Below are 24903 nucleotides of genomic sequence, written 5' to 3'. Positions count from 1 at the left end.
TGCCATAGTTCCTGCTGACTCCATCCAAAAGAAGGAGCATACATCCTATCAGATTTCTCAGGCACATGACCTGCTCTGACCCAGACAGGAAAAATCAGAAGTGAGGGATATTTGCAGTGCTTACCAAGTGTTTCCTTCCCCATCCTTCTGCCCGAAGAAACTATAGGAGCCATCTCTGTGCCTATAAAGAAGCTGCGTCTGATACCCTGAGGAGATGGGAACAGTGATTAATATGGCACAATAACACACAGGGAGTGCAAGTAACAGTAACACTGACAGAGCGAGTGCAAGGGCAAAAGCTATTGGTATGTTGGACACAGGGGAAGCCAGAGGAGCAAGGTGGGTCTCTTGTACTTGCCATTGCGCAGGAATCTTGTTGCTCTCTCCCTGATCTCAGGGGTCAGCTGCCTGGTCTTCTCCAGGTACTGCAGCACATAGACAATAGGGGCAAACAGCACCATATTCTGCTCCCCACAGCCATGGGGCATCTGCACCAGGTTGTCCAGGTTCTGCAGTGCTGTCCCCATGAGGTCACCTATACAAGGGTGTAAGAAACAAAGAAAGTGTAAGTATGATTTGAGGTGCTGCTTCAGCCAAGCAGTGGATAATAGTGCATTGTCTCAGCACAGGAGGAAAACACAGGAGAAGGGAGGAAAGAGGAGAAAACAACAGAGTACAAGATGGAGACTGGTGACTTTTTTGCCTCTTCCCACTCTGGCATTGTGATGCAGGGTGACCACACTATGGAGTCCCTGAGGAACTTTCCCTTATCAGCTTTTGCAGTCTGAAAGAGCTCCAACCATAACAAGTACTATCCGTAAAGGGCAATGAGCCGAGCTGCAGCTGCTCAGTCTGTGTCAGACAGACAGACAAATATAACAGCACTCAGAGAAAGGTTGAAATGCTGCTGGTCTTTAGCCAGGCTTGTTGTACCTGGCCATATGTGAAGCATCACGATGTGAGGAAGCCAGCAGGGGTGCTAGTCAGATGGTGTGAAGGTGTCCATATATCCTCTAGCCAGTCAGGAAAACCTTGTATTGTTTTCTCCTTTGGGGTTTTATTGCACAATATTCAAGGCTACTTATGCCAGGCCTGGCTTCGTACTAATTCTGGCCTGCAGGTAAATGAGCCCAGTGCAAAGAGGTGTATTAATTGGTAGGTAAGTCTGGTCCCAGTACCTTCTGCAAAGTGTTCTTTTGCAACTTATTAATGCTGAGAAAAATGTCTTCTTTCCAGGAGCTTTTGCTGTAGCAGTGGAACTTAACAGGGAGGCAAGATGGTTTTGAGCTTTACTGTTTGTATCTAGACAGAAATAGCCAAGGTCCTGAAGTCCTGGTAAAATTAATGGCCTGGAGTCTCTGCTCCAAAGTCCTAGCTAGAAAAAGAAGGATTATTCTCCTCTACAGATTACTCTTCCCATGAAAGCCTAAGTGCTAATCCAAAAAATCTGAAAGCCTGGTGTTTGCAGGGAATAGAAACACAGCATCCTCTCTTTTGAGCAGTTTCATGTCAAATGGATCCTCTCACACCATTACCAAGTTAAGCCTTGTTCTTTGGTAACAGCAGTCTGTGGGCCCACAATAGAAGTCACTTACCTGAGATGGAAATGGAAGCCCTGGCAGATCCCTTTACTACATTGTCAGGGAGGTGAAGGGACACACGTTCTTCAGCCATGTTTCCTGATAACAATGGGATAAAAGGTGTAGCATGAAAAAAACAAGCCAAAAGCTTCTAACTGGAGGGACAAGACTGGAACAGGTAAATGGGACACTGCCTACATCCTGCTCACACAGACTGCTTCCTACAGTCTGTCCTGGTCATTGCACCAAGCTCCACTGCCTGGAAACTTTTGAGATGAAGACAGATGTGAAAGCTGCTGGTCAGGCTGAGGGCTCACCAAGCTTCACAGCTCAATTTACTACGCTTCACAAGCTTCACGAGAGTCACAGTTGGACATCACTCAACAGAGGAACATCCTGGAGAGACTTGCAGTGCTGTACAGACAGGGTGGGAGGGTTGGAGCAGCTGTCACTGGTGACTATCAAGCCCCAGGAACATCCTGGGGAATGCAGTGTGGGAAAGAGACTACAGAGCAGGGTACTTTACTCGGTGGCAAATTTAGTAGGACAGCATATGTGGAAGTAGTATTTCTTATTCTTTCCTGTCTGTGGGGCAAGTGAAATTTCCGTTGTGAAAAATCATTTGAGAACATTCTTTAATCAAACCTCCCACAGTTTAGTTCTACTCTCAGGTCTAATTATTTCAGGCTGCCCACATACCTCATCTCGGGCACATACCTCGTCTTGGGCACAGAAGGGAGTTGTAAGACTTCTCCACTAACACACCTTCTGGCTGCCAAGGCAGAAACATGAGCATGGGACAGGAGAAACAAGAATGCACATAACATTCCCAAACAACAGTGAAATTTCAGAGCAAGTTCAGGTCTGAATTCAGTGGTTAGTCTCCAGCTCTCAGGGACCCCATCCTCTTTGGCAGGTCCGCACTGAGGCTTCCTACTTCACTGCTCAAGAGATCAAGAATAAACCCAAGGGACAGGGCTCTCTGGTCAGTGAGCATATACAAAAGCTCATGTACAGCATAAAAAGCAGGAAAAGGTACAAGGAGAAACACAGACGTGAATGAAGCTCAAGAAAGGGTATCACAAGAAGGGAATAGATTTGGCTAGGTCCTTGGGAGAAATAAAGTGAACTAAGCCACAGCTTTGGTATGCTATTGCTGGCCAAAAGTTGAGGAGAAGAAACCTTTTAGCCCATCTCAGTCTGCCTTTCTCCAGGGGCAGTGATACTCAGAGACAGAAGTGAGCCTGTTCTCATACTGACCTGGACCAGCAAGTGTTTGATCAGTGTGTGCCTCCGCCTCATGGTAGCTGGCAAGGGCGTCCTGCCCCCACACCGTGACGTGGTGTCCAGTACCTCTGTCCTGACTGTGATATTCAGAGTCCCTAGCAAATAAATTCAACAGAGCCCTTTTCTTATACCTGTGGCCAAATGGAGTCAACTTGCTTTAACTGACAGTGGTGTGAGATGCTTCAAGTGTTTTGGCCAATAAAGGTGAACCAGCCAGTACTGACAGCTTGTTCAGATACCCCGAGCATGAGGGAACTCGGCGATGCCTCACCAGCAGTGACTTCATTACACTGCAACATGACTGTAACAACAGAAGGTCCAGCAGCCCCTTGGACCCCTGTCTGCCCTTCCCATTGCATATGGAGTACAGGACCAGCAATACAAGGTTCCCCCACCCACATCCATTCAGCCTCTTCCTCCCTAGCTGGTCCCACAGCCCTCTCTTCAAAAGTTCTCCATTCCGTGTTTTCAGTTCTGCCCTCTCTGATGAGTCTGTCTAAGTAGAAAGGGAGAAATCAGACACGATGGATTGCATGTTTGAACCATTAAGGACAAACTTCAGGATCCAGAGGAGGCAAGGCTCTGCCAGTTTCTCTGGACCTCACACTCCCTTTCACTTCAGTTTTAGGGTTCCCCATCACCACTCCCTTTCTGCTGCCATACCCAGCTGGACTGCTGTCATGTTCCACATGAAGGTCTTGGACTCCTCTGCACACAGACACTCCTTGTCCCTGCAAGTCCGACATGGCTCCACCTGGAAGTCTGAGGATTTATCTAGGGCAACATGGATCTGAGGGAACGACAGATGCAGGCAAGTGACAGGGCAACTCAGGTGAGATGGCTTGGCACAATGCGCTCTAAAACCAGAGGGCAGGTAGGTCTGTCCCACACAGTGTTACCTGTGGCACAGGCACACACCTGTATGCACTGTTGCAGGTAATTGAAGACAGTAGCTTTCATCAGGAAGGTCTCTCCACGGATGACAGAATATGGCAACATCGTGTCCACAAAGAAGGGCTGAACTGTTCTGAGGCTCGTGGTCGGGGCAAGGCCAAACCCCCTCCCAGCCAAGCAGAACATCTTGACTTTCCACTCTGTGGCAGCAGCAGGTGTTGTGATGGAGATATTCCTGCTTCCATTGGAGCTGAGAGGAAGAGAGCACTTGCATGAAGAAATTCATTCCACTCTGCTGCAATGGGGAGTGCTTGTGGCCTTTCATTGACTCACAGCAAGGCAGCTCTCAGCAATTTCTTCCCTAAAGCCATAAACCCTACTTAAATGCCATCAGTAATGACTTTATGCCCTTCTCCTGAGCAAGATACTGCCCAGCCCTTCCAGTTCTGTACACTCACCCAATGTTCTGGAGAAGCAGCAGCACCATATCCTCCTGCACGCCAATTCATCAGTGTTAACCTAAGCACTGTGGCAACAGGGACTACAAATTTAGCTAGTGCACCCACCAAAATGAGAAGTTAGTAGAGTGTACCCAAATATGTAGTGGTTTGGTCTTGAAGTGTATTGCTGTTTTCTAAATCTGTGTACACTTTACTTCTGCACCTCAAAGTTTACTAATCCTTCAGTTTGACACACTACAAATGCAGTGAAGAGCCACAAAATTTGCATGCAGAGCTCTCTTTACACCTATGGCTGGACTTGGCACAAATGCAGGTCAGCCAAGACTCAATAACAAAGAGATCAGTCTTCTGTTCATTTCTAAAGTCAGGAATCACTTACCCAACAGGGAACAGATTCCAGATCCAAGTTTCAGATAAATAGTAGTGAAGTCTTCCATGTGTTGTAAATTGAGGTTGTTCCTTAGTGGTTCTTTGGTCTTCTGTAGAAGGCATCCCTGAAAGAAAGAATAAGGGGTCCCACAAGAGTGGGAGAGGTAAACCCTGCCAATGATAGACAGCCTAGCACTGGGGCAAGAGACAAAGCAAGCAGTAAGAGAGATGTGGGAAGAGTCTGACAGAGGAAAGCACAAGGGAATGGGCTGATTTCACAGAAGAGAGAAAACATGAAGGGAAAAGAGAGTGGTAACAGGAGAACCAGCTTGCAGTGAGCTGGTTTCAAATTTTCCAAGACTTGGTTAGAGAAAGCCTCTTGGCGATCTGACCCAGAGTTAGTGTTTAAGAAACTAGGGACCTTCATGGAGCCATTTTTACCACCATGTCTTTAATTCTGTGAATAACAGTACTGTTTGCTTGCTGCATAAATCTCACAGCCCACTGCAAGCAATGGTTTAAATACAGGCAGGCATGTGAGCCAGCCTAGTTTAATTAGCAAATGCAAACTGAGACATAGAGGAAGAACGTGACTGTCCCTGTGGCCACAGGTGGTGACAGAAGCCAGGTCTCATCACATCCTAGGGGGGTAGTCACTGGGAAAACAGATCCTGGTCCACACTTGTGTTTGTCTATGCCAGGAAAGGGAGTCCCATCCTTTAATGTCAGGGAACATCCAGGTAGTGACATTCTTCAGAGCCCTGTTTATAGGGACTGACTGGTGGACTGCGCAGCTAGACTGTGGCAGCAACACCCATTACTCCTCAGAGAGCTAATATCCACCACCAGCAAAGCCCAAAGATCAGAGGCCTCTTGCATCTGATATGACCCTATGTCCCAGCTAGGCTGAAAGTGCAGCTCACCCATGATTGGCTTCCTATCCACCCGACGGGAGCACTGAGATGGCTTCTTGATTACAAGGTTTGAGAAGACTTTCAGTCCCATGTTCTATTAGGAAAAGAAGGAGGGCATAGAAGGCAAAAAAAGTGCCTGTGAGCAAGGAAGAGTGACTACTGCTCTTCAAAATTACTCAGAAAACCACTGCAGTTAGGACAAGCTGGTGCCCAGGCAGCCCAGAGCAGCACTGGCACAAGCAGACACAGTGCTGAGGGAGGCATGGCACAGCCTCCCCAGTCTCTTCTTTCTCGTGAGATCACTAAGCTACCACCACTCTTCTGGGGACACTGGAATGTCTTGTTCCTCTCAATATATTTTCAGTGGCAAGGACATACAGGAGTGGTGTCAGTGTCCTGTCCCATCCCCTCAAACACAATGGAGAGAATAGCTGTATGAAATGTGCCCTCTGAAGTCATACAGAGGTGTGACAGGGAGCACACCCCCCATTTAGGCCCTAGGACATTTAGGCCCCTGGGCCTGTCCACAGACAGGAGAGATGTTCCTACTCTGTGAAAAAAGCCTCTAGGATGTGTCTTATTGCTAAATAAAAGAGGACAGGTTCTGTTCCCCAGGTCTGAGGTCTTGTGTCTACTGCTATAGGCTAGTCCTCTCTAGAGGAGAACTGCCTTGAAGACACCAAGAGATCTGCCTCAGGACAGCCCATAGTGCTTAAGAGCAGGCTAACAGGTAAGCCATGTCAATAATCCTTGGGATTGCTCCCTGTCTCTCTTTTTTCTAATACTGTAGACAAACAGTACATAGCCCAGGACCTCATTCTCAAGCCCAAAATACTGGAGCTTGATGGTCCAGGATCTCATCTTGCTTTCTGCATCTGTGGAGGGAAATACAGGTGTTCATACACATAACGGGATTGTACATCTCTTGAGACAACACAGCTAGGTCAGGGCAGACAACAGGGTTTGTCTGGAGAAGGCAAGGCCTTTGCAGACTGCCTGGGGAGAAAGATAATCTCAGATGCTCATAATTGCAACAGCTTTGGGAAAAGTCACGAGCTGATTACCCGGAAGAGGTTAAAGATGTCAGGCTGAAAGGAATTCTGTGGCTTCCATTGTAGCAGAGATGACGTGGACTGGGGCTGAACACAGCGATCTGAATATTCTTCTACTTGGGCAGGGTATCCCCGATGGTAGGCAGCAGGGAACAAACCATAGACCTAGGGAAACTCACAGGTAGGGAAGAATCAGGCAAGGAGCAGATACCACTTCCAGATGCTTCACTCTACCTTCCCCTAGCATACACATCGGTTCCTGCCCATCTCCCTAGGCAGGCCCTGCTTTCTCCTCCAAAGATCTCCTCATTCATTAGCCTCCGGCTCCCCTTGCCAGAGCCCCTGCCTGCCTTCCCCAGCACATCCATCACTCCCATGGTTTCTGGCTGGTTGCACAGACACTCACGATTCGGCTTGTCAGCTCACTCTCTGGTCTCATGAAGAACGTGTTTTCATCCACTGCGTGTACTGCACACAGAGAGCCAGGGGCTGCCTGCAGTTGGAGCTGCACTGTTGACCCTGTGTGGGCTTCTTTTTCTGGGAATCCGACCTTGACCTTGAGCAGCAAACCAGGAAAGGAATATGAAAAAGAGATGAGGAGGAGTGAGGAGGGTGACAGAAAGAGGGAGACCAGCTGGAATCTCCCCTGCTCAGCCATTGCTATGAACAGAAGCCACTGCTATGAACAGAAGTCACTGCTGAAGCTTTCCTGGCCCCTGGGGATTGTGCTGAAGATATTCCCTTTCTCTCTTCTCCTCGGTTCTCTCTTCAAGGGATCTGAGGGTCTCCTTCCCTCAGGTCTCCTGACTCTTCCTTGTCAGCTCTCTCCGAGACACAGAAGTGAGCCTCACCTGGTTTTGGAAGCACAAGGCAACATTGAAACGGATGCTGTCAGCTGTTACCCCTCCAGTGGGGAAGATGGCATACACCACTAAGGAAGGTGATGGGGAGAAGTCAGCAGTGAAGGTCAAAGGGATGGAGAAGGAGCCCTTCAACACTGAGGAAAGAAAGGTAAAGTGTTTTTATCACGGCCCCACCAAGACCTCCTTCTGCCCTTCTTCCTTTTCAGCTTTATAATCCCACAATGTCAAACCAATTCCTGCTGCTGCACTCTCTGCTCTCCCTCCATTTTCTGACCCTATGTACTCCGTCTTCCCTAGGTCCTCCCGGTCTCTTCCCAACATTGTTTCCTCCCCTCCATTCTCCCTTTTTGCCCTCTTTCAGCTGACACAAATGCTTCCTCAGCCTCCCTCTGTTCAAGACTGCTCAAGACCCACAGATTGAGGGAATTTGGGAGAAACTCTGGTAACTCTCACTGTCCAACCTAGAAACCCACTGGGCACAACTGTTTCCCATTGTCTGGCTGCCACAGACTTACTGTTCAGTTTCCCGATCTGGATAATCCTCTGGCCCCTGACAACAATTCCAGACTTGCCAGTGACCTGTAGGAAGAGGGACATGGGATAAACGGGATGAACAGACTGCTGTCTGCCACCAGAGTGAAGCCACACTTACCTATGTGCATCTTGCTCTCATAAGCAAAATAAAACCTTCAAAACAAACTGTGGGTTGAATACAATCCCAGACTTTAGGTCCAGTGGATTTGCAGACATCACAGATGGGAGGAGAAGCTTTAACACATGAGATTCTGGTCTAATCTGTCCAGCTTGGACAATGGATGGGTAGTGGGTTTACTGGGGATTAGTGAGTGATAACTAAGGTATTTCCCCCCAGTAGACTAGCCTCCAGGCCAGACCAAAATCCATTTCCACTGAGCAGCTGTTTGATAACCACAGTGAAAAAATGATCCCCCATCCAGTTTTAAAGGGACAAGAGTCTGACAGCAGACTTTGCACAAGACACTTCCCACTGCAGTCTTAGCAGAGGCTAAGGGGGTGATGGGCTACAAATGCAGAATCCTCCTCCCATCCATGGAAGTGACTGAGGCCCCACCAGATCATGGTGTTGCCAGGCTGAGTCCTATTGGGTGTAGTATTCACAGAGTTCTCTGAGAACAAGTGTTTTCTGCTGTCACTCCAGGGATGACCTAAATTACACCCTCAACTTTACACTGTGGTCTGGTCCCCTCAGTGCAGCCTTTTCCCCCAGCCTTTATCGTTACTCACATAATATGCAAAACCTATACGGCTGGTGTCTTCTCCCAGGTCATCCCGACTGAGTGTGAAGGTCACCTGGACATTCTGCTTCAGCCCACAAGGCAGTGTTTCTGTAGGTGGGTGTATGTCCAGGAAGCTCTTGGTTGTGACATGGAAGGGCTGCAGGTGATGGTACGCATTCGTGTAACTGAAGTCAGTTTTTCGAGGTGTGTGTATGTGATCCTCCAGTGTGAACCTTCCCTGAAAGAAATCAAGAGTTTCAAGCTTCAGTGCTGTGTTAGGATGTCATCAGCTTGGTTTGGGAAAGACTGTTGGCTCGCTGCCTTCCTGCTGACTCTACACAGGCAGAGCTGTGTGGTGAGCCCAAGACTGAGCTGGCAGCAAGGCTAAAGGGTAAAGGGTAGGAGTGGGGAGCACTGACACAATTCAAGGATTCTCACTTTGCTGTATACAGAGGTGGTATTTACCTCCAAAGAGACTGATGAGCTGTTCCAGGCAGTTGTGTCCAGGTTGAATGATGCTATTCCACTGCCATCTGTGATGTATGTTTTGATAAACCGACGCCTCATGAATCTTATCACAAGATAAACTTTTCTGTTTTTCATACCAATTCCATAGTGATCCTGAACCTTAATCTGATGACAACAGGGTGAGGCAAGAAAGGCAAAGTTAGATATTTTTTCCAGTGTCATAACTCAAAACCTTCCTCTTTCTGAAAAGCATAGATCTTCCTTTGTAGGTGGTCTTAACTTCAGTCTGGCCCCAAGAAGGCAGGAGAATTGTAAAGCTCCTTCATCTCTAAACCTAAACTGAACATGATTAAAATCAGACTGCTCCAAAAGGTGGGTGTGGCTAGAGCATGAGGAGCTATCTCCTAGCCAACAGCTGAGACATTCTTGCATCCCAGCACCCCTGCTGAGACACCACTCATCATTCTCAGCAGGAGCTGGAGGTGTAAACTCAACGTGGAATCTGAAATGCAGCAACTGGAGCCAAACTGGGAGGTAATGTGACACAATGCGAGGTAAAGTATTCTGTCTGAGAAGCAGAAAACAGTAGGGGTCAGCAAAATTTGTATTCCTTGGCAAATGTTGGGGAGCAAAAAAGCAAAGGAAGAAAATCACCTTCCCCCTGTAGGGTACTCCAGGGATGTAATATTCATTAGGTGTCTCAAACACTGCCCTTGCAGCTGTCCTGGAGATGAGGATCTGGCTGGAGCTGTTGATCTGCACCCCTGTTGGAATGCAGAGTGCAAGGGAAGCTGGATTAGTACTGGAGATGACAACTCTACCTTATTTTAATCTCACTTTTCTATTCCAACCCCTCTAAGCAGAGTGTCTCAAACTTCCATCCCAACACCAGCATTCTTCAAGGTTTGGAGGCTACTCGATGTCTGTGAGCACTCTTTGTAGCCTCACAGACCACTCTCCCAGTCACACCTCATCCGCCTGCTGCTGGTAGAGCACCTTTCTGTGTCCTGTGACAGTCCCAGCAGCAGGGAGGAGGAGAGGAGCAGGCATTCCCTCTCTGGCCCTCAGAGACACAGAACGGTTTCTCTTGCCCTTGCCTTCCCTGATGAGCGCCTGGGTACCTGTGCCCATCTCCAGGAGAGAGGCTTCTGCATAGAGTTTGCTGTCTTCCTCGCTGGGAGCCAGGTTGAAGACTGATGTGCTCACAGAAGAGGTGAAACAACCATTGCTCGCTGTCTGCAATAAGCAGTGGTAGATATTATTTGGGGCTGGAGAGAAGGGGAGGACTCAGAAATACAAGTCATTCTGTCATAACTGTTGACCACAACAAATAATAATGCAGTAAAACACTGGAAGAGGTTTCCCAGAGAGGTGGTAGATACTCCATCCCTGGAAACATTCAAGGTCAGACTGGACAAGGCTCTGAGCAACCTGACCCAGTTGAAGCTGTCACTGTTCATTGCAGAAGAGTTGGACTAGATCAGCTTTAAAGGTCCCTTCCAACTCAAAGTATTCCATGATTCTATGATAGATAGATATGGTTCATATTTTAAATTCTATATTTTCTCTTTTATATACATGAATATGTGTAGTTCATATTGTAGAAATATAAATCAAAACATGCATCACACTTTTATCAAAGCTACAATGTTGTCAACTTTCCAGCTTTAGTAGAATACTCCTCTAAATACTAATACTCCTCCAAATGAATCACAGAGCAAATACATCAGTATTTTAATAGATCTAGCTAGAAGAATTGGAAAAACAAATGAAGATTCAAAGTAACAAATCATTTCCAGAGCTGGAAGATTACAACTACTGTAACAAGTCATAATGACAAAACATAAAGCATGAAAAGCTTTCAACTGTATATGTACAAGGGAAGAGCACAGTTATTAAATACTTTGTTAGGAATGGAAATGAACAATAAGGAATCTGTGAACAAATAAAAAGACAAAATAAAGTATGAAAGCCACTATGTGATTTGGCTATGGAATTAACGATGCCTCTGCCATCTTTGTGCAGCTCCAGGATAGCTTCACCATAATGCAGTAGTTTTGTACCTGAGAAAACTCTGTTAGTTGTTGTTTCTTACACTGCATCAAGTTCTGGCAAGTTATGTTTTTTTCCAGAAAAGAAAAGAATTCTAAAACTTTCTGTGAAATTACTCTTTTTTAGACCCAATCATTAATAAGCAAAGTTATAAAGAAAGCTTCTTAGCAGGTCTAGGGAACAACAATTGCATTAATTGAATAAAACCATATTTGTTAGTCTACATATAATTACGGAGGTTGGCAAACCTTCCTTCCATAGCAGTTCTTTCTGTTCACTTAGCCCTTGACACTTAGTCCTGTGTGGTGCTTCTTTACTACCAATATATCTTCCAGGATTTTACTCACTGGACCTCTGTATTCCCTGCAGATGTCCTTGCTGGCATTTTGAGGCCTCCTCCTTGCCTTCTGGCACAAAGTCACCCACACAGTCCCTCTCACTGCTTTCCCATAGTTGTACCTGTGGGGAGAACACCAGAGGAGCTGCCAGGCAGAGGCACTTCTGTGTTCTGTCGAGCACATTGGTCCACAGAGGTGCCCTTCCTGATGAAAGTCTTAGTGCAGCTGGCAAGCAGATAGGCATAAATTAAAATATAGTACATTGAGTACTCAGGGAGTGCAATAGCATGGTCTGTCATGCAACAGATGCAGAAACAAAGCACAGACAGGAACAGACACACACTCCCTGAAGCTCTCCCACTTCTGGGCGCTTGCTGTCCTGAAATTGCAGGCAGACACAGAGAGCTGACCAGGCTTATCCACGCAGCACAGAGCAGCATTCAGTGAAGATATTAGTTCAGGTGTGAAAGCAGCAGAAACCAGTGTCCCTGCAGAGAGCAACAGCAAGTGGCAGCAATAGAGCTACAGAGTGATCTCAGACCTGCCTCACTATGGGATTATCTCATGATCTGGATTCTTGTTTCCACCATCAGACCTGCTTTGCTGTTTTTTGCAAGGTACAGCAGAAGTGTGCCCTTGTCAGTTTAGAAATTCCCTCTGCCTGCTTTGCAGCCTTTCCTTGCTTTGACTCCCCTCTGATTTTCCCTTTGGAGCAATGCTCCTGACAGTACCAGTAAAAAGAAGACATTTATGACCCATCCTGGAGATTCAGAGTGCTGTACTATTTGCTACTACAGTTTCATATGACCTAATTATAACTGTCCCAATTTATGAGAAATTATGTCAGACCAGTGGCAAAAGAGACACCAAAAGTCTCCAGACAATGCAGCCCCAAATACAAATGAGTTCACCCCCTTTATCTGTGTACAAAGTGCTTTTGAGACAATTCCCCTTCCTCCTTTGTGCTTATATTGTCGGAGGTCCTGCCTTCCTTCTCACCCTCAAATGCTCAGTTTTTGCTGATGACCACATAAGTAGAGAAGTACACCTGCGGCTTCTAAGAAGGTAATAAGTTCAGTAGCATACAAGTGAGAAGGAACAGCATAAACCCCTCAAGAAATGCCAGTTCCTGCTCCTTTACCTGAGCAGATCTGCCCCATATCAGATAAGTGGTTTTCCCCATGTAAGGTCTTCCAAGGCTGGGCACACACAACTTCCAGAGCAGGGTATCACTTGCCTAGAACAAGTCTCCTTGTAGCTGAATGGTCTCTCTAGTACAGCTCATGTCCTTCTTCCCCAAGGGAGAACCCAGCATTTTGAATCTTGCACTATTTGGGATTCTTCGGAAGGAATGGCTGTGCTTGGCCCTTCTTGGGCCACTTCTCTTTGATGGATTCAAGAGATAGAAGATATATGGAAGGAGAGACACAGTTTTGGTGAGCTCTTTCATTTCCCCTGAACATTCTCCTTACCTGCCACACACACGGAGCGGGAAGGTTTTATCCGAAGCATAAATCTGAGCTGGTCCCTCGAAGAAAACATTAAACTTTTGCAACACTGGAACAAAAACCTCAGAGTTACTCCATCAAAGGCATAAGACTACCTGGACACAGGATCACAAAAGGCAAGAGTGTGTTCCTGTAAGGTTAGAGTCCCATGAAGGAACATATTAATGAGGTAAAAGAAAGCATTAATTAAAAACAGGGAAGCCAAAGAAAGAATCCCCTTTTTGTCCCAAAAACAGTCTTGAAGAAGTCTTCAGTGTATTCTCACTCTGTACCAGCCTAGTTGTTAACAGATACCTTCTACAGGAATCTCCAGCACGATGTCTCTTTTGTTCATTTCTGATATTGCACATTCTATACTCCATAGATTTCTGTTCGGTCCTAGCCCTCATGCAGTGCATCTTAGTTTACAATATTTGGCTTTACATTGTTATACAGGCAGGCAAGCAACAAACAAGCAACTTCTTCCATCCCATTCTTTGTTCTCCTTACCACGTTCCTCCACCTTAAAGGTACTGGACTGGACTGAACTGGACTTAAAGGACTGGGCACGGATGGTATAAGTTCCCAGAGAGAGTTTGTCAGCTAACTGGAAAGAGAGATCTGCAATGCCCTGTTTTGGTCTCACATCCAGCCACTGGCCAATGCAGTTTTGGTTCGGGTCCTGTGGTGCAAGGGAAGGAAAGAAAAGGCACTCATCAGCAATACCTGCTATTCTCTATCCAGATCCCACTGGATTCAAAGGCATTTCAGAGATTTCAGAGGCTTTCAAAGGTTCCTGCTGTTTTCCCAGATGATGGTGAAGTGACCTGAGTACTGAAGCACGAACAGAGGTGAACCCAATCCACCCAGGTTTACTCTACTCTCTACTGCCATTGTAAAAGAAGGTATGAAAGATCTCCAATCTTATGTAAAGATGAACTGTAAAAGTTAGCTAAGGTCTGGCAGGCATTCCTGAATGTAGAAATGGATGAAGCTGAACCATTTGGATCATCAAGGCTTGTTAATAGGAAGCATTTGGACAGAGAATGTGCGTGCATAGAGCCTAAGAAGAGTAACTTGAATCAGAAAGACAGAAGCCTAGGTTCTATCCATACTGAAGTACCTTTCCTCATAACACCAGAGGAGTCTGAAACACCCACCTGGATTTCCACCATGGAGTACTGCAAAGCAAACAGACAGCACTGTCAGAAACTGGCATGCCGTAGCAACCTCCCTATAAACTTATCTTACCCACCCAGCAAAAGTATTATGACAAACATTATAACACAAGAATCTTGGTCCTATTGAAACCAGGAGAATTGCTTTGAAGTAATAAAGAAGATAAATAACATAAAAATCTGTGCTATTCTTTAGATTTGCTTTTTGATCCCTGAATTTTTAAGATGCACTTTGATAGATATTCTACAACTGTGAAAGGTAGAATTTGCTTTAATAAAAAGGAGAAGAGTAGGAATACTCAGAAGTACCACCATCTGAAGTTCACAAATATTAAATGGCCTCAGTTTTGTAACATAAATCTCAAAAATTAGCAGAACTGCATCACCTATAAGAAGAATGCACCCCACATCTTCCTTTACAATGCCTGACCTAGGAGGTAAGCTTTGGAGATATGAATTAATGCTGACTGCAGCTGGCAGTAACAGAGAGGGACATACTTCACCCCTTCTAGGCCCATTAATTCTCTGTTCTTATATCACTGTATCTATCAGCCAGGAGGCAGTTCTGGTGAAGAACACGTAATTTGTGAGCACAAGGCATAAGGAGGCAGGAACAGTGACTTGGGAGAGTAACCAGTCTGTAAACATGTAATTGACATTTAATTCACATTATTCATCATTCTGAGCTTTAATACAGGTTATCATAGGCAACTCTGTTTTCATTGAAATAAAAAATATATGCAGGTTAATTATTTTCATAAATTGAATCTAATGTCAATGCTAAACCAAAACATGCTGGTGAACAGCACCCTTGTTCAACTCATCTAATTTAAAAACTACGTATTATAGCTTTAATGCATAGTGCATTCAAGCCTTATAATAGCTTTGGACAAATCTGACCTCTTCTGAATTTTCATCACAGCATTATTAACAGTTATAGTGCTAATTTGCTTATACTCGCACATAGACATCAATCATTTATGGTCAAATATCTTCATGAAACAACTGTAGGCATAGAAGGAAATGTATTGCTTACTCTATTATCTAACTAATATAAGAGATATGACTTCTCTTTTGGGAGGAGAAAGGAGTGAGTGATTCTAGGACGTCACCAATAGCCCAAAAAGGAGGAAATTTAGTCAGCAATAAAGCCAGCAGGATCTCTTCCTTTATTTCAGTCCAGAAGGATTTGATTCAACTGTCCTCATGCATGCCCTTCAGTATTTAATTGTCATGGCATGAATTCCTGTTGGCTCTCCTGAGATTGCTTGAGGACAGAGGAGTGTGAAATATCTATAGCTGCTGGCTGCAGGTATAATTGCTCACTGTAGAAAGATGCTAGCCTTGCAGTTTCCTGGACAGCAGATATGCAAGTCTCTGGCAACTTCTCACTCCCTGGACACGGAGAGAATGAGCTGCTGCCAGCAGCAAGTCTGTATAATTTGATTATACTATTTTCCCTCTTTTTTTTTTAATGATCACTTCATGTGTATCCTTTCCCATATCAATTAATTTTTCTTTAAATTTTGCAGTTTGCCTCAGACTCTCCTGCCACCCTTAGGTGCCACACACTCCACAAATCACTGAGCTTTCCAAAGCTGTGGGAGGGCAGCTCTGGCAGCTTGGGTCTGGCTAGGTCTGCACACAAATTTGTCTGACAATTATGCCTGTGGCTAGCAGCCCATGGATGTCCCCAGAAGCCCTGCCTGCTTTTTTGGCAGGGGGCAGGTGCACACAGCTAATTCAGCTAGCTGGGAGCACTGGCACACTCCCCAAATACCATCACCAGCACCAACCTTCCCACCTGCCAGCAGCTGTCCTGTGAGGGCAACAGCAGAGTCAGTGGTAAGCAGGCACTGTTGTTCCAAATTGGTTTGCTTGAGGGTTGGCATTTTCCACCCTGGGTGATGGGACTGTCCCAGCCTCCCCAGCATGGGGCTGATAAATGAGGCAGAACCATCAGAGGGAACCTGGAGACTTCCTCACCTTCACTTAGGATTTACCTTGCTGTTAATAGGAACAAAATCTTCAGTCAGCGTCACGATCCGGAATTTCACTGCAGGGAGAAAATGGATAAGAGCACACTATAGACACAGAATGCATCTGGGAATGGACTTGCCCTGCATTTTTCTCACCCCAAAATCGCTGCTCCCCATACAGCCCTACTGACAGCCCAAGCCTGCCCTACAGCCCCCCTAACCCCTTGGTCAGTCTTGTTCACCACCTTTTCCCTGAAACACGCAGCAGCAGCAGCACAGCAGTGAGCCTCACAATTTAGGGGTTTTCCCATGGGCTACATCCAGTTACCCTTACATTTCCTTGTCTGCAGTGTAGACAGACCAGTCCTATATACCTGGCCTTGGCCAAGAAGACCATATTCAGGTTTACTCCTCTTCCAAGCCAGCTGTGCTCCTAGAGTGTGTGAGACTGACCTTTCCAGTCTCCTCCTGCTCCTAAAATGTGATTCATAGATACATCACTATGGAAGGCAGCACACCCCCTCTGTCCTCATGAAGGCCACACAGCACAAAGCACTCAACACACCCCTCATGGGAAATTGGAAACAAAGTCTGGGCAGGCCAAGGCAGGGGCACTGTCAGGGTACTCCTTGCAGTGCTCACCTGTCTGTCCCGGGTTATAGATGGGTTTATCCATCTGAATAAACGTGCCTGTCCCAGCCCTGCGGATCAGGACTTGCTTCTCTTCATTTGCACTGAAGTACTGGTCATTGGAGATGCGCAGCTGGACTGTGCCCACCTCCTGGCTGCCTGCAGGCTGGGGGACCTGGGACACAAAAGAGGAAAGCCACTAGGTCAGCAGTGCTCTTCTCCTTGCTTCGGCTGCACTGCAAGGCCAGCCTATTCACTGTCTTACTCTAAAGGCCAGCACAGGCCCTCAGTGACTGAAGGCTATGTCTATGGAAGCACAAGGGACAATGCTTAGCAGCTGGGATAGATCTTGGACAAGAGAAAAAAGAGAGTCAGTTCTGGCACAGAAATTGTGTTTACCCCTTCAAGGGTCTACTGTTAAACTCTGCATGGAGCAAGATGGAGAAGACTTAACTCAAGGGAAGAAAATGTCTATGCTGATGAGAAATCTGTTTCCTAGAGTGTGTGGGTCACAGAGATTGAAATCTGCTCTTATTCATCAGTGCAAACAAAGAAAACAAGGATCATGAGTTTGGAAAATCTAAAAGATTTGTGCTGAGATTGTGTGCACCCTCCCATGTTTTTTCCAGTCACCCAGCACATTTTCAAGCCATTAAATAAAAGCTTGGAGTGAAGCAGACATGATGGGAAGCTGTCTGAGATGAAAAGTCTGGTTCTTTCTGCATCACAGATTTAAAGACCCTGTGACAGCGTATCCTTTTCAGAGGAGAGAATTAGCTGCACAGCTGCCATTTGGGTGCTCTTCCATCCTCCCCAGACCTTTGGAGCCTGGCCAGGCAGCCTTTTCTCAGTGTGCCACCAAGGTGGATGATGAGGTACCCTACAGGAAGAGTACCAAGTGGACAGACAAAGCCAGGGAGCAGACAGCAGGCTCCCACTGATTTTGCATTCACTCCTTTCCATGCCCTCTCTTACTCTTGTCATCCTCATTTTCTATTTCTCTGGTAAGAGGCATTATGAGCCAAAAGAGCATGCTGGGAGCTGCCAGCTAGAGGTCCCTGCCAAGAATGATTCCGACCTGAAATCTGGTGCACTCAAAGATCCAGTTGTTCCGAACGACCTTGCGATAGAGGCTGAGGTTGCCAGATGGATGCATCAGAGTTAAGGCCACACGAATAGGCTTTTCCACCCCACGGAGGTCCAAGCACACCCTCTGGAATGAGGGGTAGGGCAGGGATGCTGGAATAATGATCAGGTACCTCCTGCAGTGAGGGAAAAAAACATCACATCTTGGAGCAATCTCACTGACACTTGGCACTAATACTCTGTTCTGAGGAAATCATTCCTCTGGGGGCAGGAGGTGCTGCTCTGCTGCAGTGAGGGGGACAGATTAACACTGAGAGTGTGAACCTCTCACAGGAGTGATGTAAGGTATATAGTTCATTTCAGATAAATACAAGAGAAATACTTTCAGGTGACAGAACAGGATTCACCCCCCTTGCTTTGACACGGCTCATTAACTACCTTGACAGTAGATTGGTTCCTGCTTAACCATCCCCAGCCCTGCAGCCCTTTCCTTTTGCCCTTCACTTTATCCAACACCTTTCCCTTCATCCTGCGTCAGACTGTGTCAGTCCCTCACTCTTGTTCCCACCACCAGTCCTCACCTAGTTCTTGTACTGCAGCGGTATTCCAGAGAGAGGTTCCCATGTTCAGGAGGGTCTGTGTTCATAACACAGTTCATGGTGTGCTGCATACCACCCTATGTCTATCCCTTCCAGGAAATGACTCTGAGGGTCCCACACTCTCTCCCAGCTACCTCGGCCCCTCCCTCAGCATCACAACTGTCAATCACTAGGTTTTTAAATAGCACTTACGGTTGTGCCACTATCCCCAGGGTGTACAGCAGGCAGCTCAGGAAGAAAGTAGTCCACATTTTTATGGGAGACCTCCAGAGAGGTGGATTCCTCTGGAGGGCTGGTCAGGAGAGAAGGTATGGTGCTGCTTCTCTCCTTCTGAAGTCTCCAGGCCACCAGCAGTTATTGTTGTTTCTCCCAGGAAGCAGACAAGAAGCCCCAAAGTTTCCTTCCTTCCTCCTCATTCCTGTGTTTATAGTGTTGCAGGTACAGGGTTGTACCGTGCAGGATGTTCCCCAGCCAATCCAAGTCCTTTTGGACTCCAGCCTCACTGCTTCCTACGCCCCGGTGCGTGGACCAGCATTATTGCCTTTTATTCTGCTAACCAACCCTCTTTTCTGTTCACTGCACTGCCCCTGCTCCCTGTGTCAGTTGCAGCCCCAGTCCCATTGTTTTGCCTCCAGATGGATTGTCCCATGACCCTTTGGCTTGTGCGCTCAGCTGGAGCTCACTGTGAACTCTTGTGGTCATGCTGTCCCCAAGCTTTCTGAGTCTGTAATGCCCAAGGTAGGTCTCAATCTTGAAGTGGAGACCAGGTTTATACAAAACCAGTATACATGCATAATGCTCTGCTCCTTTCCTCAATGAGGAAAGCAGAGGGAGCAGGCAAAACTGGAATCCTCACCTTGTCTCTGCCCTGCCTGTATTTCAGTTTGCAGAGAAAATCTGACAGCTGTGGTTCACCCCAGCTGTATCACACAGTCCTCTGTGGTCCAGTTCAAGGCCAACTTACACACACACACGAGTGGAAATGAATGTTGAACATTGGTCAGGCAGGTAAAAAGCTGCATGGCTTAAGTCCTATGGGATTTTTCTCTACCTACCAAAAGGCTGTGGCTCTAGTCTTAGGTGATGGGAACACACGTTATCTAGTTTGGGAGCTTCTTTCCACATGCTTATTTTACACCTGTTAGTCTAGTGATTATACCGAACTTTTCCCTATCTTACCATAAATCAAAAGAAAATCTGGTTCTTGGAACTATTTATTCTCAAAATAAGGAAGTTCTTCTATTTTAGTATTAAGGCCATTTTGTATCAAAATGCACCACTAATTCATTACCAAACTGAATTCTTACATATGCAGGGCCTAGTAATATTTTCCTTTGCTTTAGGACAGATTAATGCATAGCAAGGAAACTAGGGTTTGGCCTTTTTTTTTACACACCCCTCCCCCCCCACACACACACACTTTGTAGGCAGATACAAATTCTCCCTCTCCTTCCCTCCTCCCCTGGGCTTTGCTCAGCTCCAAGAGGCTGGTGCCAGTGGCTGAGAAAAATGTGTCAATGCATCTGGATAAACATGCAAACAGGAACTGGAGCAAGAATGTGAATCGTTTTCTGTCACTAAGATGCCATTCATCTCTTTTCATAGGTCTCAAAAAGTACAGGTAGTGCCTGTTGAACAATCCCAGCTGACATTTGTTTGTTCACAGTAGATTCACAGCAGCTCCAGGGGACAAAGAGATCCCTCATAACAGCACAGGAGCTCACAATGGCAAAGGTATTGAGAGCCTTGGCTTCTACTGACTCCAGCAGCTGTTTTGTGAGAGCAGACATGTAAACACCTCACAAGTTCTAAACTTAGCACTGATTTGAAACCTACATCCTGAGCACTCAACCCAGTCTAACTCCCAGACAATTAAGCAGAATGAAATAAATGCTGTAGCAGCAAAAACAAAGTCACAGGCTCAGTGTGTGTGATTCATCTGACTCAGCTCCATCTCCATCTCCCATTACTGGCATGGTGACCAGATGCTGGTGGCCAGGAGGCACTCAGGAAGGGAGCATCTCTTAGCAGGGCTCTGCACCCACTGGAATTTGTGACAGGGTCCACAGTGCCTGGCTGCTGTCTTGTACTGAGTTCCTCCCCAGTCCACAGAACCATTCATCACTTGCCCCAGAGACAGGGAAGAGGCACACAGGTAGCTGAGGGTGGATCTGTGTCCCTGGAGGCCAGCAGTCCTCAGTGCTCAAGCAGTGGAGCTGATCAAAAGCTAGATGGAAGCATGCACACCACCAAACTCTAGGTTGAGTCACCACAATCCCTCAGTTTTGTGAAGGATAAAAAAATGAGTGTGATGTTTGACATCTCCTGCTCTAAGCAGAGAAGGGGAAGTTTAGGCCAGAAAGAAATCAATATGTTTTGTATAAAAGTGGTTTTTTCCACTGTCTTTAAATTCTCTTGGAAGACGGCCACCTCCCTCCAAATGCTCTCTAGTAGCCAGACATCACTGGTACTACAGTTTAAATCTCAGAAAAAACATTTTGAAGGACACAGAAGAGATATTAAGAAAGTGGGCATAGAAATTACAATGTATATTGAATAATGTCACCACGTGCAACTTTTACACAGAGCATGTGTACACAGCAGGGTTGTGTGTCAACTCCCTCTGCAATAATGGGCTCATGAATGAGCTACCCCTCATGGGGTCAGTAAGAAGTAGGCTGAATTCGTGTGTGTGTGTGTAACCATCACAGCAGTTGCTTTCCCAATAAACCTCTGTTCCGGGGACTTTTACTAGACTTGTGCTTTGCTGAGCTCTGCAAAACAGATTATAAGAACATGGTGGCACTTGCACCAATAAGTGGAGTCTCTCCCTCTCTGCAAGATCCCAAGCTGTAGCCCATGGTTCTCTCTAAGCACCAGTACCAGATGCGGGCCTAACTAGCTCCAGTTCTGCTTTTTGATATCACCAGATAGGTGAAAGGGACGCAAGGGAGAGATAAGACATTTGCAAAGAAAGCTGCAATATTTGCAAAGTGTTTTTTAAAAGTTTCAGAAAAAGTAGTAGTCTGGCAAAAATCCTCTTCTGCAGAGTTGGAATCTGCATTGCTCATGGACTGCTGAGGAAATTGAATAAAGAGAAGAAAAAAGCACCTGTTTAAACAAAGGTGCAGAAGGAGAGAGAAAGCAAGACCCGGAATGAAGCCAACATCAACAGAGGGCACTTCTGGCACTGCACAAGGCACTGGTAAAATCCAAGTGCTGGGCTGAGTTTATGCATTCATTCTGGTCCTGTTAAACTGCACATGAAGCACAGAGCAGGCTGTCAGTAGCCTGCCTTGCTGGCAGATCTCCTTGGTGAGTTTGCTCTTAACCAAAAGAACTTGCAATGCTCACGTCTTTGCCTCACAGACAGGACTTGCCAAGTCTTCAGGGTTACTCTGGAACTTCATAGTTAAAATTTAAACATGCTTTCCGAATCCCTCCCTTTAAACTACCACAAATCCCAACCCTACTGCAGAGTCTGGAGAGCCTTTAGGGCTGTAGCCAAATCCTAACCCTCAAACCTCAACCATCTTCCAGACCTTCCACTCCTAAGCCTGCCTTTGCATTTAGCCATTCAGATTGTTACAGACAGCACTGGTGAGGGGCTGTGGAGATCTACCTGTCCATAGAGACATATCACTGTCAAGTTAGAAGATCCATGATCATCAGCACTTAAATCGTGAGGTAAAGTTTATTGGTGTGATGGGTTACATTGGGAAAACAATTGATCAGTTTCTCTGGTTGTCAAACTCCCCCAAACCTTTGCTAGGAAGAGATTTATTGGAAAACTTGAGGTAGAAATTAAATTTAAAAATGGGGACATTGAAATCCTAATTCCTGAAACTGAATATGTAGAAGCAGCAGCTCCTCTTGTGCAGGAAGTAACTCCTGTTAGCAGCAACATCCCAACTGAAGTTGAAGACACAGTTGTTCCTATTGTGTAGGCCAGTGAAATTCCAGGGAAATTGAAAAGAATTACCCCTAAGCCAGGATTTATATTGGTGAGGTATAAACAGCATCCTTTAAAATTAGAAAGCCAAGTTGGATTAGTTCCAATAATAGACAAATTTGCTAAGCATAGTTTGCTAGTAGAATGTGAATCCAAGTACCTATAAAGAAAGCAAATGGGAAAGATTATTGATTAATGCAAGACCTGAGATAGAACTACCTGAAATAATAACCTAGAATAGTTTACAGGATTAGATTTAAAAGATGCCTTTTTCTGCATTCCCTTGAACAAGGAAAGACCAAGAAATCTTTGGTTTTGAATGAGAAAATCTGGAAACTGGGAAGGAAGAAAAGAAGCCACCTATTGCCTTCCTGAGCCACAAACAGTTCATGAGCTGCCTTCCTGAGAGTGGTAAGATAGTGTTGACTCTGGATTACTAATTATGGACTTTTGGTAAGACCATTATATGAACTTTTAGAAGCAGCCTATAAGAATTTCCTCACTTGGACAGACTACGCAAGAGCAGCCTTTAAGCAGCTAAAGCATTCCCTGAGGAGAGCCCTGGCTCTGGGTCTGCCAGGTCTCTCAAAACCATTTGAACTGTTTGCCTATGAGAGGCAGAATGTTGCCCTAGAAGTGCTTGCACAATTTTTAGAGGATCAGCGAAGAGCCACAGCCTACTCCAGCTGACGGAACTAAAGGATGTTCCTCTGGAAAATCCTGACTGAGAATTGTATACTGATGGAAGCAGCTTTGCTCGGGAGAGAAAACAAATGACAAGGTGTGCAGTGACCACCACAGACAAGGTAATCGAATCATGGGCCTTCCCATCTATTGTCTCTGCTCAGAAAGCAGAACTAACTTCTCTTACAAGAGCTCTGGACTTAAGGCAAGGAAAAAGAGCAAATGTTTGGCATTGAAAACTTTCCCTGTAACTGGAAACCATTTCACTGACAAATCTGCAAAAGAGGCAGCAGAAAAAGGTATTCTGGCCTTAGTCCCAGAAAAGGAGGTAGTGTTACTTAAAATTACGATAAGAAAGTACGACAAGAAAAAAAAAATTGGGACTTCCGGTTAATTGAATAACTTCCAAGCTACACGATGGGCTGTTATCCCTTTAGGGAACATGATAGTCCCACCTACAATTATTGAAAAATACTTAAAAGAACTGTATGAGTCACCAAAGCTAGAAACTTTCCTGGAAACTATTGGCAAATAGACTTTTCTGAGTTTCCTCAGAAAGAAGGCCTTTCAAGAGAAGTAGTGAAAGTTCTCTTAAAATACATTATTACCAGGTTCAGAATTCTTCAAGGAATGTCATCAGGTAGAGGATCACATTTTATTACAGCAGTGACACACAAGATAAATAAAATTTGTCAGAAAACCTCAGTGACGTGGGTGCAGGCCCCACCTATCACATTGCTGAGAATTTGAGTTCAGCCTAGAAGAAGAGACCATTTAAGCCTTTATGAACTAATGTATGCTTTAGGATCTACTAAACACCAGAGATTCGTGGTGACATCCCCACTGGTGGGATTGGATACCATTCCTGCCTGGCAACTGGGTCTACGTAAAGTCGTGAGACTCCAAGCCCCTACAAGTGAAGTGGAAAGGATCTTTCCTGGTTTTGTTGATCACATTTATAGCAGTTTAATTTGCAAAAAAGGGACCTTGGATACATTATTCTTGAGTTAAGAAAGACCCACTTGATTGGAAAGCCGAACAGACTAGACCCTTAATATTATCATCTGCATTTGTATATTAGCTTGTATTATGATTCTATGCTGTAGCTGTTGTAGCCACTTATTGTTCAAAGTATGCTTTAAATAGTGAGACATTGGCCTAATGGCCAAGGCTCAAGAAAAAGGGGGGAATGGTAGCTGAGTTTTCAGATGTAACAAGAACTAGTCGTTTTTGCAGCAGCATGTACCAAAGAAACTACATATAGCTGAGCCCAGTGATTTAAAGGAACTAATCAAGCAAAGTAAAGAAACAATGAGGAAGGGAACTGAGGCAGCCAGCCAAGCAACACCAAGTTACTCTATAACCAGGTGTGTTGTCTTAAAGTTCATAAAGGCAGTCACTTACAACTCTGGGGGTTCCAGACAGAGAAGACCACTGAAGTCCCTCAGTGAAGGTCCTCAGAGACCTTATAAGGATATGTATATATGCTAATAAGTGTTGGGAAATGTCATGAATATGTAACAGGAATGCAGGGAACAAAAAATGAAGAATCATGTAATGCTGACATATAAGCTATAGCGGAGATGCCTCTGTGTGCACTTTGGCAAACTGATTCCCAGGGCAACTAGTCTCATGAAATCATTCCAGTGCGCCGTAATAAAGAGTGCCTGCCTGCTAAAACTTATAAATTGAGTCTTAGAGGTTTCTTTTAAGAGCCAATTTAAGGCAACTGGGGTGCCACCCCTGCCTGACAACTTGTGTTTGAATTGTCCTG

The 24903-nt window shown here is 45.6% G+C and overlaps 1 protein-coding gene across 1 annotated transcript in view; it reads right to left on the bottom strand.

Annotated features, from left to right (window-relative positions):
- A2ML1 (alpha-2-macroglobulin like 1) overlaps nt 1-18744 on the bottom strand; it is a 28109-nt gene extending 9365 nt beyond the window's left edge. Inside the window, exons 1-25 of the mRNA XM_064644825.1 lie at nt 18686-18744; nt 17887-18070; nt 16821-16983; nt 16203-16255; nt 14182-14202; nt 13532-13703; nt 13007-13091; nt 11544-11655; nt 10266-10380; nt 9799-9908; nt 9142-9309; nt 8684-8914; nt 7936-7999; nt 7409-7554; nt 6964-7113; nt 6570-6722; nt 5515-5599; nt 4602-4716; nt 3786-4011; nt 3531-3657; nt 2841-2962; nt 2298-2352; nt 1596-1679; nt 359-535; nt 125-206 (exon numbers count right to left, since the gene is read on the bottom strand). Of these exons, the coding sequence (XP_064500895.1) occupies nt 125-206; nt 359-535; nt 1596-1679; nt 2298-2352; nt 2841-2962; nt 3531-3657; nt 3786-4011; nt 4602-4716; nt 5515-5599; nt 6570-6722; nt 6964-7113; nt 7409-7554; nt 7936-7999; nt 8684-8914; nt 9142-9309; nt 9799-9908; nt 10266-10380; nt 11544-11655; nt 13007-13091; nt 13532-13703; nt 14182-14202; nt 16203-16255; nt 16821-16983; nt 17887-18070; nt 18686-18744 (3059 nt within the window). The remainder of the gene's footprint in view (nt 1-124; nt 207-358; nt 536-1595; nt 1680-2297; nt 2353-2840; nt 2963-3530; nt 3658-3785; nt 4012-4601; nt 4717-5514; nt 5600-6569; nt 6723-6963; nt 7114-7408; nt 7555-7935; nt 8000-8683; nt 8915-9141; nt 9310-9798; nt 9909-10265; nt 10381-11543; nt 11656-13006; nt 13092-13531; nt 13704-14181; nt 14203-16202; nt 16256-16820; nt 16984-17886; nt 18071-18685) is intronic.
- Between the last annotated feature and the right edge of the window lie 6159 nt (nt 18745-24903).

The sequence above is a fragment of the Pseudopipra pipra genome, chromosome 2 (assembly GCF_036250125.1).
Source record: "Pseudopipra pipra isolate bDixPip1 chromosome 2, bDixPip1.hap1, whole genome shotgun sequence".
NCBI classification, from domain to species: domain Eukaryota; kingdom Metazoa; phylum Chordata; class Aves; order Passeriformes; family Pipridae; genus Pseudopipra; species Pseudopipra pipra.
This window is presented reverse-complemented; position numbering and strand designations above follow the sequence as displayed.